This window comes from Pangasianodon hypophthalmus, chromosome 30, assembly GCF_027358585.1.
Source record: "Pangasianodon hypophthalmus isolate fPanHyp1 chromosome 30, fPanHyp1.pri, whole genome shotgun sequence".
Lineage (NCBI taxonomy): Eukaryota > Metazoa > Chordata > Actinopteri > Siluriformes > Pangasiidae > Pangasianodon > Pangasianodon hypophthalmus.
The window spans coordinates 11,340,116-11,360,554 of NC_069739.1; the positions used below are offsets into that span (position 1 = coordinate 11,340,116).

The window sequence follows — 20,439 nt, forward strand, 5'->3', positions numbered from 1 at the left end:
GAGAGAGAGAGAGAGAGAGAGAGAGAGACTCACACGTTGGTTAAGTAGTGCAAACTCAAGCATCACAGCTCGGCACCGGCTGCTTCAGAAGACAGCAAACCGATGCATCAGACACTCAGGTGCGTATGGCTCGCGAATTCCTGCGCACACACACACACACACACGCACACACACACGCATAGAGAGAGAGAGAGAGAGAGAGAGAGAGGGAGAGATAGAGAGAGAGAGAGAGAGACAGGTCCTCGCCGGCGCTTCATTCTCTGCCTGGACAGATGTGAAGCAGATGCAGAAAAGGCAACGTATTTATTATTATTTATATATATGTATATGTATGTATATGTATATATATGTATATATATATTATATACACCATTATGCCATTCAGAATAAGCTGGTGTTTGCAGCCATGTATCATTCTCGGACCGCCTTTGTCTTTAATATGGCTCATTGTTATTGCTATAGCCTGTGGAGACTCGAGATGCTTCGGTGACATGCTGGTGTGTGTGTGTGTGTGTGTGTGTTTTGTTACAGCGAGAAAGCGCGCGCTCATGATGAACACTAGGGTTGCATCTAGGATTGCATTGCGATGCAATATACAACTATACTGACCTGTGCAGCCAAGCCATGCAGTGTGTGTGTGTGTGTGTGTGTGTGTGTGTGTGTGTAGTGCGCAGTAGTTAAGCTTTCACCTTCAGGAAGCGGATCAGATTCCTCAGATGGTTGTGGTGTGCGGTGCAGAAGAAGAGATCAGGATCTCAGACAGGGATTTTTTTTATTACATTAATATATAGATTTTTAAAAAAAAAAAAAAAACCCTAGGCTATGCATGTCACGTGGTTATTATATCAAACTGGTGTCAGAGTGGTTAAATTAAATTATGCAAGGTGTGTAAGTGTCTCTAAAAAACAAACTTTTCGTGTCATTGTTTGAATGAGTATTTATTATGCAGGGTTTATTCCTCCATGCACCTTTATTTCAGTGCACTGACCTTTAGTTTTGGGACTGGATATGGTTAAACTGATTTTATTTATTTATTTATTTATTTATTTATGCTTTTTTTTTTTTTTCTTTTCATCTCTGATCATTTCCGTTACTCTCTCGACAGGTGTTCGTGGATGCACTCGTCTCTTGCACCGTGCACACCATCATGCCCGCTTCATTAAGGCTGCATCCTGCACGACACGACCACCGTACCACCGTAGTGTAGCGGCTATGCGCGCGCGGCTGCTCTTCCTCACGCGGCACGCTTGAAGATGCGCGGAAATCCGCCGCTCTTTGTCACCCTGCTGCTTCTGCCGACGCTCGCGCACCGGGCGCTGGCCAGCAGCCGCGAGCGCTCGGCGGTGTCGCGCGCCGCGGCCCGCTCCGTGGCCCGCATGGACGGCGACGTGATCCTCGGCGCGCTCTTCTCCGTGCACCACCAGCCGTCGGCGGAGCGCGTGGCCGAGCGCAAGTGCGGCGACGTGCGCGAGCAGTACGGCATCCAGCGCGTGGAGGCCACGTTCCACACGCTGGACCGCATCAACGCCGACCCGCACCTGCTGCCCAACATCAGCCTCGGCTGCGAGATCCGCGACTCGTGCTGGCATTCGTCTGTAGCCCTCGAGCAGAGCATCGAGTTCATTCGGGACTCCCTCATATCGATCCGCGACGACTCCAAAGACGGCTCCAAGTGGTGCGTCGACGGCACGCCCTCGAGCCACCCGCCGCCCACCAAGAAGCCCATCGCGGGAGTCATCGGGCCCGGGTCCAGCTCTGTGGCCATCCAGGTGCAGAACCTGCTGCAGCTGTTTAACATCCCGCAGATCGCCTACTCGGCCACGAGCATAGACCTGAGCGACAAGACGCTCTTTAAGTACTTCCTGCGGGTCGTGCCATCTGACACGCTCCAAGCGCGCGCTATGCTCGATATCGTTAAGCACTACAACTGGACTTATGTTTCTGCTGTGCACACAGAAGGCAAGTCTATCTATCTATCTATCTATCTATCTGTCTATCTGTCTGTCTATCTGTCTGTCTAGTTGCCTGACATGAACCCTTCTGATATGCAAAATGTCCTACTAATCAGCATCCTGCTGTATAATGAAATGCTAATCCTGTTCCATTAGAGGAGTACAAGTAGACTCTCTATTTCTAATTATTTGCATATCTAAGCACGCCTTAATTAATCAATCAGCCTCTCCGTGTGTAATGAGGGAACGAATGGTTTCCTCCCTCTTCTTCTCCGTCTCTGGAGGTGAGAGCCCATCACTGAGCAGCCTGTAAGCTGGTTAATACTCCTGCTCTGGTTCCTGAGCTGTCAGATTGCCAAGCTGATCAGTGTTCCATGCTGTCAGCTAGGGCGAAACAGCAAAACATCAGATGGCTGAATTGCAAATTGTCCGACATCTTTGATGCTTAAACTGCAAAATTGATTTCCGTCGAACACACACACACTCAAGAAAACCGTTGGCAAGATGAATCCAGTGGACACATGCACACACTCAAGGCTATAGACACAGCACCATCCACTGAACTCCTCTGCCACCTTCAATGCTGCCTGTTGCCCTTAGCAACAGCGGATGTTCCTGATTGCATTAATTACCTGGTCAGATTCAGATCTGTCTGCCTCACTAAGGCGTTTCAGTAGCTGCGTCTCAACGGGCTCAAGTTCACTGACACCTTAATTGGCAATCGGACGAAATAAAAATTGGATTGTGTAATTGTGTTCTTGGCATATAAATGGAACCTCGCAGTCCAATATATCGTCAAAGCGACGCAATAGAGAAGGAAATAGAATTATTTATGTAATATCTCACTGGGGTAAATTCATTTAGTGCCCTGCTAGGATGACTGGGAGGTCGAATTGGAGAAATGGAACACGGTGGTGAAAAAAAAAAATGAGAAAGTGACAGAGAAATAGAGACGGCGAAAGGGACACTGTAGCCTGAAGAGTCGAGACACTTCAAAATAAGATGAAAAGTTGCGATTGGTCAGGGTTAAAAGAGAAGAAAAGGGTTAAAAAAGGTTAAAGCTGTCCATGTGTGTTGGGCGTCTAAACGATCAAGTCTTCGATTTGTTTAAATTCTACGTATGTTTGACGTCTGGCTTTTAAATGGTCAGATTTCTTCACTGATATTCTAAACTGCCAGAAGAGAAGCGTGTGACGTCTGGGGTTGTAGCTTCCTACAAAACAATTCCACCGTTTCCTTCATTCTTTAGTTCAGACTAATCAGTTAATGTCTAGGTTGAGAAGCGATGAAATAAAAATGGGAATTGATAAATAAGAGCTGAGAAAGAGAATGGTGTCTCATTCTGGCCAGCGTGGAAACACACTTGGATAAAGACTTTCAGTCAGTGTTGGTTGGGATTTATGAGCGATGTAACATTTATTCCTTCCAAAGATGTTTAGTTATCAATTTAAGTGAGTTATTTTCTAGAATTTCAAATTTCTGCACCGTTTACTTCAAAAGCACTGAAGAGCTGTTGAAAGTTGGAACGCTTTGCCACACTCAGAGAGTCACTCAGTTGGCACAGCTCCAGGGCCTCCGGTTTGATCCTGAGCTCAGTTTGCCATCTGCGTGGAGGTTTGCATGTTCTCACCATGTTCACGCAGGTCCTCCAGGTTTCCTTCCTCCCATGGAGGTGGATTGGCTAAGCTAAATTCCCCGTAAGTGCGAATATGCGTGCGCATGGATGTGCATCCCATCCAGGATGAATTCTCCCACCTTGTTCCCCAGTGTTCCCGGGATAGGCTCCGGATCTACCATGACCCTTGACCAGGATAAGAAGATGAATTTAACGACTGTCACTCAAACTGTAAAAAACTTCAGCTGAACCTTTGGTGTAGGGCTGGGCACTTGGAACTGAGACTGTGTGCACACGGTTATTCAAATCACATACCGCTCTCAGATTTTAGCCTGAGTCCGTGCAATCATCAGCTCTCTCTCAGTTCTCCATGATTAAAAGAGCTGTCCAGAGGGCAACAGCAATGACCTCCTCTCTTGTTGCAGCACCAGGTGTGTTGCACTGAATTATGCATGAGAACTGAATGGCTTTTGTCTTTTGCTGGCCACCATGGAGTTAAACGGAAACTAATATCCAATCCAAAATGCATTTTGTTACATACTTTATTAAAGAAGTGTACATTTCTGAACTGGAACAATGACTTAATCACATTGCAAATGTTGATAATGTAACTAAAAGCCCATAGTGTGTGTGTTGGATTGTTTTCTCAGTGATTATTCATGTTTTGTTTTGTGTCGACCATTTCAGTCTGAATTTGACTGCCATTTGTGTCCTGAATGGTAGTGACCATCTCTCCATTTCGTGTCTCTTTCAGTTGCCTGTTTCCATTGTGTGTCTTCCATTGTGAATTGTCGTCCATTTCTAATCCCGGGTTCTGGCTGCTCTGACTCCGTTGAGTCACTGGAGGTAACCCAGCCTCAGAAAATGGTGTTTGAGCCATCCATGTTTCCATAAGTCACGAGTATTACTAAAACCCATTCTGCCCCATTCTGACCTGTCCACTGTTTTATGTCTGAACTCTCAACTCAGGCAACTATGGTGAAAGTGGCATGGAGGCATTTAAGGAACTAGCAGCAGAAGAGGGTCTGTGTATCGCACACTCCGATAAGATCTACAGCAATGCAGGAGAGAAGCACTTCGATCGCCTCCTGAGGAAGCTGCGCGAGCGTCTACCCAAGGCCCGCGTGGTCGTCTGTTTCTGCGAGGGGATGACGGTACGCGGCCTTTTGATGGCCATGAGACGACGGGGAGTTTCCGGAGAATTTCTGCTCATTGGGAGGTAGGGAACATCTTGAACATTTTTTTTTTTTTTTAAATATAATCAGTGCCATATCTACAGGAGCACTGAAGGATGAAGTAAAAAAAAAAAAAAGACTTGTGAAACATAACAGACCAGAGGCAAAAAACTATTTCTGGCATCAATCAAAATCAAGTAAGTATAGTATAGTAAATAGAGTCGTGTAATTAATAACAGTACAAATAACAAATAACTCTGATAATCACAGATACAAACGCAGGAACGTTCAATCAAAATGTAGGTAAAAACATATGCACAATGATTAGACGTGATCTTTATCAGCTCATTAGTCCTACATTTATATAATAGATATGTTTGTGTAAAAGAGGTACCATGAATCTCTGACGTGGATGTTGGGTTTTGGGCAAATGAGCTGTTACAAGATGCACATTGCACGTTTTTTATTTTATAATTTTAAATCCAGAAAAAACCCACCAGCTGTGCTTTTATTCCATTTGCTAGTCAGCGTTTTAGTGTGTAATTCCTTTCAGTGTTTTGTTTAGATGAAATACAGATTTATTCCCTTGTTCAGGATGAAAAATCACCTCACCTTTATTTAATTAAATCTGTTTGACTCCAGTTAAATCTGACCTGTTTGACAGCTCAAACAAATTAAAACCAAGCAATAAACAGTGTTGATCGGAAAGTAGGAAAATGCTTCAGTTTACAACCTGATTTTGACTTTAACAGTAAGTACATATCTTTATGTAACAATTTCACGAAAAACAAAGATAAACATATAAATGACAGTATACATGACATGTACATTTTATTTCATTTGATTTTCAGTAACCTCGGACGCAAGCGCCTCAAACTCAGCTATACAGAAACGTATTTCCTCATCTCCATTCTTTCCTCGAATACAGCCAGCTGAATGGTTTCTCTTTTCTGGCCACAGCAACGATGTACAATAGATTGTGTTTTTGATATAAATTAGACGCATATGAGGGAGAATTAGTGTCATATGCATATGACGTGGAAAAAAGAGATTAACTGGGGGAAGCTCGTTTCACGCAGCTGAAGCCGATGCATAATATATGGTCATATCACTCGTCTTTTAATGTCGCATGAGAGTTTTATGAATATGCTCATGCGCCATTTTGTGTGTCATCAAACGTGTGCTTGTTCTACTCAACTATGCTAAATAAGGGCCAATAAAGTAGCTTTACACGCACAAAGTTCTCCAAAAAAGCCCTCTTTTCCTATCAAGCACAAGATCAAGTTTCTTAGGAGGGAATGGGAAGCTTAGACACATATTGCCACCAAAGACGCACACACACACACACACACACACACACACACACACAGACACAAGTTACCAGGGAAACCGGTTAAGATTAAAAATGTCGGGTGCCAGCAGTGGCACGTCTCACCACTAATGAATAAGTTGTGATGCGGTTACTGAAACACCAGTTTAGACAGAAATTATTCCATTCTTGTCTTCTGCTCTCTCTCTCTCTCTCTCTCTCTCTCTCTCTCTCTGTTGTACATGTTATAGTTTAATCTCTTTATGGAGATTATATGTCCAAAGAATGATATGAATATGTGAGCGTTTTGAGCTTGTCCGCACGTATTTATTATTTTTTTTAATGTAATTAATTTTTTTTTAATTATTTGTTATTTATATATATGTTTTAAATTAAACAAGCCATTCTTTGTGGTTACTTTTCTGTTTAAAGTTAGTTAGAATTAGGAGATGGCATATCCTTATTATAAAATACGTCTCTGTGCAACGCAAATTTGCGAGTTACCTTTTTGGAAAAAATTTCCGTGAGCTGAGTATTTTTTAAATCTAACAAACAGAAGTGTTGTTTTACTGCAAACACTTCGCAGGCAAGAATATACTCTACATTATCTCTTTTTCATAATAAGACCTAAGAATATGTATTAACATGAAGTAGATATGCATTTAAAAAGAGAAACTGGCCGTGCTCTCTGGGTGGGAGGGGCATACACTCTCTCACCTGTCAATCACAACAACACTAGCCAATCGTGTTCATCTGTGAGCTCATGTATGCGGAAGAGGGCTGATAGCGTTTTCCTTTGGCAAGGTTCTTTAATATCAGGTTAAATTAAATAATTTTTTAGTATTTCTATAAATATAAATACAAAAATGATTTTTAAAATATTTTAGTAAATATTTAAACACTAAATCTGTTCAATTTTAATCTGAACATGTTTGTATAGACAGCATGTTTAATCAGAATGGAAAATAAAACTTATTTGAGCATTTCTTCCTCTCATTGTGTAATTTAGGGTCAGGAATCTATAAACTATTTTTATTCAGATTTTAAAAGTGGAAAATCTGTCTTCATGTTGTGTTGAGGCGATACTCCTGGACAGCGAACTTCAAAAACAATTAAGACTGCGAAGGAGAATGAAGAATAATGGACAGAGACAAGCAAAAATAGAATCAGAGATAAAATATGTTTGATAAATGGGAAAAAACCCACAAAGATATTCATATCAGGGGATATTAATCAGAATTTCATATTATTCCAGCCTTCTCTGGAGTATTTTCACACGGCAACTTTTTCATCCTCCTCCTACGGTATGTTCACATCGTTCTTCCGCACAGATTATGAAAAATGTACCACACTCTTCTTGGCCAGCAGTTTCTATTATATTACACAACTTTTCCCATTAAAAATGAAAGATAGCTGCGAGAGCTTCCGTCTGTAATTAGTAGCATGTGCATGATAGCACCGTCTGCCTTATTTTGGGTGGATATTGCAATGTGAGAGTAATAAACTGCTTCCACAGTAGTTTCACCTTTCAGATTTCCAATATTGTCGTTTATAACTGAATTGTTTTATTACTACTGTAGTTAAATAAAAAAAAATATATAATATAGCTATACCTATAAAGATAGTAATAAAGATAGCAGTGCTGTTTTGTGTGTGTGTGTGTGTGTGTGTGTGTGTGTGTGTGTGTGGACGTGTTTTTTTTTACATCTTAGTGCAGACTAAATGTCCAGACCTGACAGTTTTGACCTTGTGGAAACATTTGGCTGGTCTTTCTTTTCTTTTTTATTATTCGTTTTAGTTATTTATTTTTTACAAAGTGACAGCTTTTATTTAAAAAAAAAAAAACAACAACTGTAAGAGCCAAATGATCTCCTTTTGGTTACTAAGTTTAAGGTTAGGTGTAGCGTAATTAGCTGCATTATGGACTGTGCTGTCTTTGTGGGAGGGGCATACTCTCTCTCCCCTGTCAGTCAGAGCGACACTAGCCAATCACAGGCTTCTGTAAGCTCATGTATGCGGAAGAGGGCTGATAGCACTTTCCTCGGAGTGTGTTATGCAGTCCTGTGATGCAACACTTTGAAAAGATGCGATTAGCTGGCTTCGCGTGTCTCGGAGGAATCGCGTGTTAGCCTTCACACGTTGGTAGCTGTTGTATGATCGGTGTGTGATAATGAAATCGCCTAGCTTCAGCGTGGGAGGTGTTGTGTGTGGGAAATAACTCACGCAGAAGTTGAAATATACGTATTCACAACGCGTGCTTGCCATTTACTCGGTTAGCACTTCCGAGGTCTCTCCCATACCCCAAAAGGCCTTCAAAGCTCAAACATCACAGGACGTGTGTATGCAGTATGTGTCTTTCCTTTGCAAGCATTGTGTCCATAAGCACGATTCAACAAGCACAGATCACACACTGCTTTAAATGCCTCACGAGTCAGATTCTTAATGAATGTCTGATTGTGTATGTCGTAAGTATGCATTAGGTAAAGGATTAGATCCACTGGCTTCCTTCCAGATCTCAAATCTCTGCTTACTGGTGTGTTTCTGCCACCTTGCCAAATCCTGCTTCAGATTTATTTTAGCCTGGCACAGTCTGTGGTAGCTTTGGCAGCACTGACGATGACTGCGTCTTTCGGTCAACTAGGTCACCTCTCTATTTTTTTTGGTAAAACATGCTTTTTGAACTGTGTGGTCTCTTGCTTTGTCCTGAGGTGATTTGCATGAGGATTGAGTTTCGAAGTATTCGGGGCTTGTAGCATGGTAGTCTTCTTATCCTTCCTCTGTTTTTTTTTTGTTTGTTTGTTTGTTTTTTTGGAAGAGTTATCATGGGTGAGTGTGTTTTAAAAGGCTTTACAAGGCTCTGGGGAGGCTGAGCTCCCTTTCCAGAACATCTTTCTTTCATTAGCTCTCCATCTTTAATACATTAGAGGATATCTTATTCACAGGGGCAGCGAGATGGAGAGGGAGAGTGACAAAGAGAGAGAGAAAGAGAGAGACAATAGGGGGAAAATGATGTAAATGTGTGGGTGGAAGGTTTCTAACCCCAGAAGTGAGAAAGATTGAACTTTTTTTTATTGCTATAATGGTCCTTTCTTTCTCTGCTGAGATTCTGACGTGCAACTCTGAAGCGATAACTCTTTAGGTATTTTAGCTTAATGGCTTAATTCACAAGCAGACTTGCTTGGGAATGCGTGTGTGTGTGTGTGTGTGTGTGTGTGTGTGTGTGTGTGCTTCAGAGCTGTCAGATGCCAGTTTGTTGGTGCGATTAGCAGCACTAACAGTCTGGGTAGACGGGAAAACTCCCCAGGGTTTTAGTTAACTACAGCACAACAATATTGCAGTGCAGAAAGCTTGTACACTCCTGAACAGCTGTAGAACTGAGCTGTTTCGGGAGTTTGGATGACTGGATGGATGGAATAAATACTTGCATTAAGGATAGATCTCTGAATGGTTAAGCGAAAACATGGAAAAGCAGGTGTTCCGATGTTTCGTTGGCAGGAAAGAAACAGTATGAACTCCTCATGATGCGCAAGTGATGGAAGGTCTCGTTTTGAGGCAGACAGATGAAAGCTGGAGCACTGTAAGTGAGAAAGAGAGAGTGAGAGACCAGGCGTGAAAGAGGCAGTGCCAAGCTGCTCCGAACTGGAGCGCCATGAATTAGTAAAGGCCTCTGGATAAGCTTTAATGGCCGTCAGCCTAATCCAGAGAAGAGCAGGCTACGTCCAAGTGTATTCAGCACACAGCCACAGTGCTCTAGAGTGTAAAGACAAGAAGGGAATGAAGAGGAGGATGAGGTCAAGAGATAGGAAAGGGATGTGAAAGGAAATGAAAATGAGGGAAAGAGATGCAGGAGAAGAAAATGTGGCTGAGGCAAAAAAAAAAACACTGGAGGAATATTACATTAGGAGATAAAAGAAAGCTCTAAAGAAAGCTGGGTACGAGGCAGGAATACACCCTGGATGGGACGCCAGTTTATCGCAGGGCACCATGCACACACACTTTCACACCTACACGCAATTTAGAGTCACCAGTCCACCTAGCAGCATGTTAAAGGAAACTGCAGAACCCAGAGGAAACCCATGTGGACACAGAGAGATCATGTAAAACTCCATACAGACAATAACCCGAGCTCAGGATCGAACCCTTGGCCCAGGAGCCATGGTTCAGTAAAAATCATTTCTTTTCAGTGTTCTTATTTATATCCATGAAGGGATTTGTTCATTAATTGTTCATACGAGCGTTTACACAAGAAATCTGTCATTTAAGAAAATCCTGTAAATCTGGAAAAACATTCGTAGCCTATTCGTGCTCCTGAGTGGGTGTAAATTTACTCATAAGAAGACGAACTAACTAATCTAAACCTCGACTTCAAATCAATTAATTTGCATGGATTACTGCGCTATCTGCGATATCTGGAATATACTGTTGAGTTTAAACTGTTTATTTTTATTACATTTACAGCGTTTAGCAGACGCCCTTATCCAGATCGACTTATAGAAGAGTCTCTATCAAAAACACATCCTCATGCTAGTTCACTAGGTCAGGGATTAAGTACAGGGAACATTTAGTCAAAACCAGTCATAGTTTATTGGCATTAATTAAAGAATATGAAATATAAAGAAAGCGAGCCAACACAAACCCATCCATTAAGGCAAATAAAAAGTAATAGCGGTGTATAAACAGAGGACGCGCCGGTCTGTCTGCACAGAGCCGTAACCGTAAAACAAACCCCTCAGCTGATGGAGGATTTAGCGCTCGATTATTATTATTATTAATATGATACATTATAAAAATTTTTTTTTTTGGCATAGAAGTGAGTCAAAATAACTTCCACTCCTGTCTTTCAGCCTTTACTCTCATCGTTCATTTTGTACTCCCAGCTGTCTGTGCATGTTACCTTTTATGGAGTTTTGTGGGCGTCGCTAAATGCAAATGAGCTGTGTCGGGAATTTACACTTAAACTTTACACTTTACGGGTGATCAACACACACATGCGAGTAAAAAGAAAATCACTTTTTCTGAAACTTGCGTAAATCTGGCGGAAAATTTTAACATGGTAACATATATATATGAACATATATATATAAACATATATGGCAGACGCTTCACGTAACAGACATTAAAAGTGTCTGCTTGTTGATATGGTGAAGCAAGGAAACGTTTAATTATTTCACATTTTTGGAAGGAGTCTCCAGTGCCAGTGCTTTTTAACAGTCAATACCGTTTAAGAGTGTTCAGGACGGAGGGCTTTGCAGTTTCTTTGTAACATGACAAGCTGTATTTTTTGTCTTATTATCTGCAGGAGAGGAAAAAAAAAACACTTCTGGACATGCTGTTGTCGGAAAATTGGAATCATGCCACCGTATTGTTGATTATTTTCCTATAACATCATGACCTGCCATTATTTATTCTTCACTTAATATGTTGTGGCATAAACGTAGATGCTAGCAATGATCATATCCTAGCCAGGTGCTGAATATGGTATGGTGAATGAGATAATAAATGTTTGGCCAGATATTTTGTTACAAGCATAAAATCAATAGGAACGTAATTCTTTTTTGCAGCTAAGAGATATTTAGGTATTTAGGCTAAGAGATATTCTTTCTCTACTCCAGCCTTTATTCCATTCTTCATCAGAGCAAGGCAGCGCAGTGTAGACCTGCGTTTACTCTCATTTCCGTCAGTTTATGCTCGGCATGTTTTTAGGTCAAAGCCCCAGGAGGTAACAGAGTCACTCGAGTTCTGTGGTACATCCCTCACAGAGAGACCCGTTGCTACAGGATCACACATAGAGAAGAAGGAGAATAACGTGAAGAAGAGTGAACAAAGGGGTGTTCGAGGCGATGGAGAGTTACGGACACACGTGAAGCTGAAATAAACGCTTTCCACAAATACCAAACTAAACATATCCATCAAAGCTAATCAGTTCATGTCTTAGAATTAATAGCAGGAATAGTAAAAACACCTAAATATGCATACTTAATTACATAATATTTGTTACATTTCAATACACTGATTTCAAGAATAAAGTCAAAAGTAGTAATATGAATATATTCGCAGCAGCATTTTAATTAAAGAGATGGTATTGCATTTAAGACTCCAAACATCCACTGTCAAGATATATCACAAATCCTAATGGGCTATGCATTCTTTGCTAACTTTTTTTAAACTAGGGTTAGTTCTTGAATCAAAGAGTGAGCTGCCTAACATAGCTAGCTACTTCATAATTAGATAACTGTAGCTAGCTAGCTGATTTCAACCTCAGGCTTCTATAAACAAATAAATCCATGTTTATCAATGAATACTAATATAACCTTTATCATAGAATTGCACCAGTTCTGCACAAACATGGACTATCTACTGATGGTAAAGATATACACAGATACACACACAAACACTTTTTAACCACTGTGAGGATGCTATGCTATCTATTCTCTCTCCTCTTCTTACTCATAAAAAAAGTTTTAACGGTGTATTTAACGTGCGTGAGGAAACGTGGTGATACTTTTCCATCTATCCATCCTTGTGTTGCCTGTACTGGTGCCAGCGTGTATAATATATCTGCGGTATAGCATTGTATAACTCTGTAACACCCCTGAAGGTCTCTCTTCATCTCTTTGTCAGTGATGGATGGGCAGATCGGGACGAGGTGGTGGAGGGATACGAGCAGGAAGCGGATGGAGGTATCACTATGAAGCTGCAGACAGAGGAAGTGAAGTCATTTAATGACTACTTCCTGAAGCTGCGCCTGGACACCAACACCAGGAACCCGTGGTTCGCTGAGTTCTGGCAGTACCGCTTCCAGTGCCGCATACCTGGCCACCCTCAGGAGAATCCTAACTACCAAAAAATCTGTACAGGTAAAAAAAAAAAAAGAAAAAAAGATTGACTATGATTTACACACTTTTAAACAACTGTGCTAATACTTGGACTTAAAACACCACACACTGTAGTGGCACAATTTACAGATTTGGATTGATCTGGCTTTTTTTTTTTTTTTTCGATTGGCAGTTTGTAGGCTGTGAAGGACGAATGCAAATCTGCAAAAAAAAAAAAAAAAAAAACTGCAGTAGGTGTCGACTTTGTGAGCCAGCAGTGGAAGTGACAAACAATTCATACAATGCAAATCAATTTATTAAGCATACAAATTGTGCAAAATATAGCAGGCTGATTATATTAGCACGCTTTTATCCAGTTTACTCATATGTTGTTTTTGGTGTGTCCGCAATAATGCCTTGATTGTTTGCTTGCAAAGCCGTCAGTTATCCTAGAACTTGTTTCTTTTGGCTGAAGGAATCTATCTATACATTTAGCCTCAAAACTAGCATTCAGTGAGAGTCTGAGCAGAGGCCAAATAAAAAAGATCAGTTTAACTCTTTCATATATCGCTAAAGGATTCTACTCTTACACTGACATCACATCAGAGAGGCCTGGTGTATGTGTGTGTGTGTGTGTGTGTGTGTTGTGTAAATGTGTGAACATGTCCACAGTGCTCACAGCATGTGTGGAGGCCGCGCTCACAGCTGGCAGTCTGCATGTGTGTGTGTGTGTGTGATTGTATGATTGTGTGTGTAAGAAAAAAAGGATCTCAAGGACAGAAGGCTTCGCTGTTCAGCCATGTGTGGCTTTCAGTAAAGGATGTAAACAAATGCAGCATTCAGGAAACACATTTCACATTGTACTAATAAGAATTTAAAAGCTTTCATTCTATCAAAGATGTAATTTGACCAAAAAATAAAGCTATAGCTTTGGATGGCTCTGAGGTCCATCACCAATGATCCAGGAATCTGGGCAGGTTTTTTTTTTTTTTTTTTTTTTTTAGCTTAGTAAGTTTTAGAGACACATTTTTTAGTAAGACACCGTATAATTACACGCACATTTATAAAACAAATAACTCCATTCCCAAGATTCATTTCCTTCTACTGTAAGGTGAAGAACAATTTCCTTCTAATTAAGTTTTTGCACCCAGCTAAAGCTGCCGGATATGCGATTATTTCATGGTTTACCATAGAAAAAGCTTTAAAGCTGGTCAAATTGATGCTTTTTGTTTTATAGAGCAATGGCATTTGGAAATGTTTTTGCTGCTAACAAGCAGTAAACCAATAAAAGGAAAAAATGTTGATATGTACAGTATAACAAAAATAAGTCTGCTCTGCCAACAGGAAATGAGAGCTTGAAGGACAACTATGTTCAGGACAGTAAGATGGGCTTTGTGATCAACGCAATCTACGCAATGGCCCACGGGCTCCATGATATGCATCGTGACCTGTGTCCGGATCACGAGGGCCTGTGTGAGGCTATGGACCCCATCGACGGCAGCAAACTCTTAGACTACCTGCTCAAAACCTCTTTCACCGGCGTCTCTGGAGAGGAGGTGTACTTCGACGAGAACGGAGACTCTCCTGGCAGGTAAACGAAAGCTAATATTTATGTTGTCTTCATTGTTACTTACTCAACAGATGAATGAGATGAATGAGGAAATGGCTCCCTGACCATGGATTTAAAGCAGGATCCATTATAAGCTATGCTATACAATATGTCATGCATGTTGATTCAATATTGCACGCAGATGTCACCACACACAGGTGTGTATCCAAATGTAATAGGTTTGGAGTGGAACAGATTTTCTGTCTGAGGTCAGAGCTCCAGCTGTTTCCACTCCGATTCCTACACGAGTTGAGTCCTGTCACTGTGACTGCACACTCATGAAAGATGACAGGTTGGAGTTAGAGTGCTGTCACCATCAGCGTTGCTATGTGTGGAGATGTATGCACGGGCCAGCACATGTCCTGGGGGTCTGTAACACTTGTATGAGTGTTATAATGTAGTTTCAGGTTCCCTATGACCAATGCAGATTAGGGCCACTGAGAACGCTGAGACCAAGGCTTTGTGTAAACCTCTGTGAGTCTGGATACTTGCATAAGCAAAGCGACCTCACTTTTTTTTTTTCCTTGCCTTCTCTGCTTTCTTTCTCTTTCAGGTATGACATTATGAATTTGCAGTATGTAGAGGAGCTGGGTCGCTATGACTACATCAACGTGGGCTCGTGGCACGAGGGTCTACTGAGCATTGACGATTACAAGCTGATGACCAACCGGAGCGAGATGGTGCGCTCCGTCTGCAGTGAGCCTTGTTCCAAGGGCCAGATCAAGGTACCCTGTGGGCTTTGGTTTGCTTTGACACTTGCCTGGACATTTTACTTTTGAATTTTCAATGGTAAAGTTGGAAAAGCTTACAGACTTCTCAGCATTTACCTGCAGTAATACATAGTAGGGAACCTGATGAAGGCAGCAATGATATATACATTCACCATCCAATTTTCGGTTCACCTGCACATTCATGCAATTATCTAATCTATGCTATTCATGTGGCAGCAGCGCAGTGAATATAATCAGGCAGATACAGGTCAAGAGTTTCAGTTAAGGTTCACATCAAACATCAGAATGAGGAAAAAAATATGATCTCAGTGATCTTTAACCATGGCATAGTTGCTGGTTTGAGTGTTTCAGAAGCTGCTGATCTCCTGAGATGTTCTCACACAACAGTCTCTGGAGTTTACACAGAACTGTGTGAAAAACTAAACCATCCAGTGAGCCGTGGCTCTGTGGGCATAAACACCTTGTTGATGAGAGAGATCAGAGGGCCAGACTGTTTCCAGCTGACAGGAAGGCTACAATAACTCAATTAATCACATATTACAACCAGGATGAGCAGAAAAGAACCTCAGAATGCACAAACCTTGAGGTGCTATCAGCCAAGAACCTTGTGCTCACTGTAGTATCTGATTCCTGCTCTTGGCTGACAGAAGTGGCACTGATGTGATCTTCTGCTATTGGAGCCCATTCGCATCAAGGTTTGTAGCGTGTTGTACATTCTGAGATGCTTTTGTGCTCAGTATTACTTGAGAGTGGTTATTTGAATTACTGTACACAGCTTAAACCAGTCTCCTGTGTCCCCTCTCATCAAACTGCTGTGTGATCCATGTAACTGGGACATTATGTTAGATTTTCCGCTTGATTATGAGAATTGCTTTTGATCCCCGACTGTAGGTGATCCGGAAAGGTGAGGTGAGCTGCTGCTGGATCTGCACTACCTGTAAGGACAATGAGTATGTGCAAGACGAGTTCACCTGCAAGGCCTGCGATCTGGGCTGGTGGCCCGATAACGAACTGGCAGGTAAGAAAACTTTAACAAATCTGTCCATTTGTCCATCCAACCAGGTCAATCATTTCTTAATCAACCTTAATGCCTATATGTGTGGATCTTCACCTAAACATCCATTCTACTCATTTAGGAAAACTAATTTTTTAATTAGAACTGGAGATCCGAAAATCACACTGAGGTTATCAATCCCTACATCTGTCCTTTCTCTCTGCTTGTCTTTCTTCCTCTGTCTCCTTCTCCGCCCCACATACCCCTGACTCACTTTCTTCTTTTCCTTTCTCTGTTCTCGATGCTGTGTGTTGTTTTGACAGCTGTGTGCATCAACCTGGAAAGAAGTGTACCACAATGAATTCAGAATTCCATCGATACCCACTAGCCATATGCCGAGAGCAACAGTAAAAAATTGTGAAACCAAGAAATTCCTGCCTCTGTTAGAGTGAATAGGCTGAAAAGAGGGCAGCGGGAAATGGCTGAGTGCTGAGCACAAAGAAAGTGTAGAGAAAGTGAAAAAGTAATGGGAAACAGGGTACACGGCTGGTAAATAAGATGCAAAAGGATTTGTATGGCTCTCCATAAAACAAATTTAGGAATTGCGTATTCTCATAAATCTTTCTTATCAGCTAGCTCTCTTGTGTCGGTGTGTACATGCACTTGTATTTATCATCCGTTAATTCTCAGATATCTTCTCCCTCTGGTTATGTTTCCTCTTTATATACTTTCCCCTCATATTCTCTCTCTCTCTGTCTCTACATTTTTTTCTTTCTCTCAGGGTGTCAGCCTCTTCCTCTCAAATACCTGGAATGGAGCAGCGTCGAGTCCATCGTAGCGGTCGTCTTCTCCTGCCTGGGCATCCTGGTGACTCTCTTTGTAACCTTCGTCTTCATCCAGTACAGAGACACTCCAGTGGTCAAGTCATCAAGCCGTGAGCTGTGCTACATTATCCTGGCGGGTATCTTCTTGGGGTACATTTGCCCTTTTACCCTGATTGCACGGCCTACGGTGATCTCATGCTACCTACAGCGCCTCCTAGTGGGCCTTTCATCTGCAATGTGCTACTCAGCTTTGGTTACCAAGACTAACCGCATTGCACGCATCCTGGCTGGCAGTAAAAAGAAGATTTGCACTCGCAAGCCACGGTTCATGAGTGCCTGGGCGCAGGTAGTCATTGCCTTCATCCTCATCAGCCTACAGCTCACACTGGAGGTTGTGCTCATTGTGCTGGAGCCTCCGGAGCCAATCAAGAGCTACCCAAGCATTAGGGAAGCCTACCTCATCTGTAACACCAGTAACGTGGGTGTGGTGGCACCATTGGGCTACAATGGCCTGCTCATCCTGAGCTGCACCTACTATGCCTTCAAAACGCGCAACGTACCAGCCAACTTCAACGAGGCCAAATACATTGCCTTCACCATGTACACCACGTGTATCATCTGGCTCGCGTTCGTGCCCATCTATTTTGGCTCCAATTACAAGATCATCACCACCTCATTCTCAGTCAGCCTGAGTGTCACTGTGGCTCTGGGCTGCATGTTTACACCCAAGATGTACATCATCATCGCCAAGCCGGAGCGCAACGTGCGCAGCGCCTTCACCACATCAGACGTGGTACGCATGCACGTGGGAGACGGCAAGGCGGCAGCCGCCGCGTGCCAGAGCAACAGCTTCCTGAACATGTTCCGCAGGAAGAAGAACAACGCCAACAGCAGCAACACCAAGTGAGTAGCTCTCTTATACAGTGAGTCATAACAAGAGTGACTGTGTTATTAAGCATTCAATCACATACCTATACTGTCTTCACTGTCAGAAAAAGTGTACTGTACAGGTACATTTCGTGAACCAAGGTACAAAAATTTAGATTTAAAGATACGTGACAAAGAGTTTCAAAGGTACACAACATTATCTAGGTCCTCAATCGCAAGGTACAATGGATGTTTGGCAAGCATTTTATGTACCCTAAAATTACAGTGAAGTACCTTTTGTTCTGACAGTGTACCACAACACAAAACTGAGTTATCTTTTAGAAGGCAACTGGTTTTGGCAGTACTTGTTTTCTACATTTATAGAGTAACTGCTAAAATAATTGGCCAGTACCATAGAATAACCCTGGTCCTGAATCATGAAACATAACCATGATTAGAGATTTACAATGTCTTAGGCCTAATCTGTGAAATAAAAACTGGTACGCTGTAAATGACAAATTCTTTTATAGTAACAGGTCACATTGATCGTGTCCTTCCAAGCAAATGTGTATAATTTCTTGTTTCTGATGTTAGCTGTGCCATGTTTTTTTTCCTTGCCGCAAACTGGAGTATGTACTGTATGTAGAGTTTTGTTAGCACCAGGCTCCAATCAGCTGTCCTTTGTCTGTCCTGAGCTCTTCTCCGAAACCTAATTTTCATCAAACCACCCACCACGTAACCCCCCCTCCCTGATATTAACCCAATTCTCAGCCTCCCCATCCTGTTCTCCTCCCTTACTGAAGAAAATTAACCCAGTTATTAAGAGTGCTGCTCCTTCAGTCCCTACCCTGCTTCCTCTAACCCGAAGTGCAGCTTTCAGCTCTGAGGCCTCTCTCTGTCCCTAGCCCGTTCTGCTTAACTTGATTACACCACTGATTTCCGGTTGTTGTGTGCACAATGCTAAACCTTGACAGGGCTTAGCGCTGTGCCACAGGGATCTGAAACTATTGAGGGAAATTCCATAAAGCCCTGTTTTCATTTCTGCATGATGTTCAGTGCAAACAGAGCGGTGCAGGGAGGGGATGGCAGTCGGCCATCTGACATTCATAATGCTCTCCCAACAATCCATTATGTACCAAGTGTCCAGCATGTTTTAACCCAGTTGTTTGGAATGCAGTGTTTAAATAAATAATAAGTGAATGATCCTCAGCTAGGAAAACTAACCCATAGTGATGGTTTGTAGGGCTGAATTTAGGAAGGATTCTATGTTGGGATGATGATGATGATGATGATGATGTACTGATGATGTTGTTCTGTGTGTCTCTGTTGCTCTTTGGCCCATTCCCCGTGGGAATAACGCTGGGTCTCTGTCTCGTTCATAGTCCTAATGGAAAGTCTGTGTCATGGTCTGAATCAGGTGCCCGGCCCCAGGGGAGGGGGTCGAGTGTGTTCCACAGACTGTCTGTGCATGTGAGGAGGCAAGCAGTCGGCCAGAGTCAGACGGCGGTCATCCGACCCCTAACTAACGCCTCGCAACCCCTGCACCCCGAATACGACCCTGGACTTGACACAGACCACAACGGCTCACAACCTAACACCAAGGTTCTCTACAACCTCAATGAGGAGGGCGATGAAGGGTGCCGATCCCCCTGCAACGTACATGGAACAACCCCGGATAGACGGGAGCCAGCCTCCTACTCACCTGCTCACCTGATGGGCCTCAACTCTGACTCTCTAGATGGAGGCCAAGTGGATACGCTAAGCTCTAACATTAGGGCTTTTGATGAAATGGTGGGCAACAGAGTGAACCCTGCTTACAATCCATTATCCAATCAGCTACCTCTGCCCCTGCAGGGGGAGATGTTGTCTGAGGAGGGTTCAGAAATGGAGGCTCTTGACCTTATCCATGGCTTCCTGTATGACAGTACTGTACAGGAAGAAGAGGAGGAGGAGGAGGAGGAGGAGGAGGAAGAAGAGGGTGGACAGGAGGACTTGGCTCAAAGCAAGCTTACTCTCCTCGCTCCACCCTCACCTTTCAGGGACTCACTGCATTCAGGCAGGTCAATCCCAGGATCCCCTGCCCTTGACAACGAACCAAACGCCTCCCAGGAAGTGACCTACGCTCCCAAACAAAGCTCTTTTACACTGTGAGAGCAGGTGCTCAGGATGCAGAAAATGGCCGGCTCCCACTTCACTTCATTTATCTTATTTACTTATAGCAGTTGCTTGCATACATGTTTTTTTTTTTATTGTTACTTTACAAGACATTCCTGTCAGGAATAAAACCGTTTGAAAAGAGACAGCAAGTCGAGACAAATGGAACGTCCGACTGGGATTACTGTTCTAAAGTTCTTGTATGTAGAAAAGCTGGAGTGGCAAAATATCAAGCTTGTCGATGAACCAAAACCTACTAGTGAACGTTGTATTCAGTGGAGATTGCGGTGCGGTTTGTATGGACCACAGTGGAAGAAACTCAGACTTTGGGTCTATAATGTATGGACTATGTAGCCTGAAATCATTGTAAATCAATTTTGTTATATATATATAT

General features: G+C 42.5%; 1 protein-coding gene across 3 annotated transcripts; it reads left to right on the top strand.

The window, feature by feature from the left end:
* Nucleotides 1-20,439, top strand: grm1a (glutamate receptor, metabotropic 1a). 3 transcript variants are annotated; one of them, XM_026918115.3, is made up of 9 exons: nt 1-119; nt 1,106-1,959; nt 4,537-4,786; nt 12,673-12,908; nt 14,211-14,457; nt 15,029-15,200; nt 16,098-16,224; nt 16,982-17,927; nt 19,274-20,439. In XM_026918115.3, exons 2-9 carry the CDS (start codon nt 1,254-1,256, stop codon nt 20,040-20,042), a joined length of 3,453 nt encoding a protein of 1,150 aa, XP_026773916.3. In that variant the 5' UTR covers nt 1-119; nt 1,106-1,253; the 3' UTR covers nt 20,043-20,439. The 3 variants fall into 3 exon arrangements, with proteins under 3 accessions (XP_026773916.3, XP_026773917.3, XP_053087826.1); XM_026918116.3 differs by lacking the exon at nt 1-119 and adding an exon at nt 517-884; XM_053231851.1 differs by lacking the exon at nt 1-119 and adding an exon at nt 517-884 and having other exon boundaries at nt 19,309-19,555.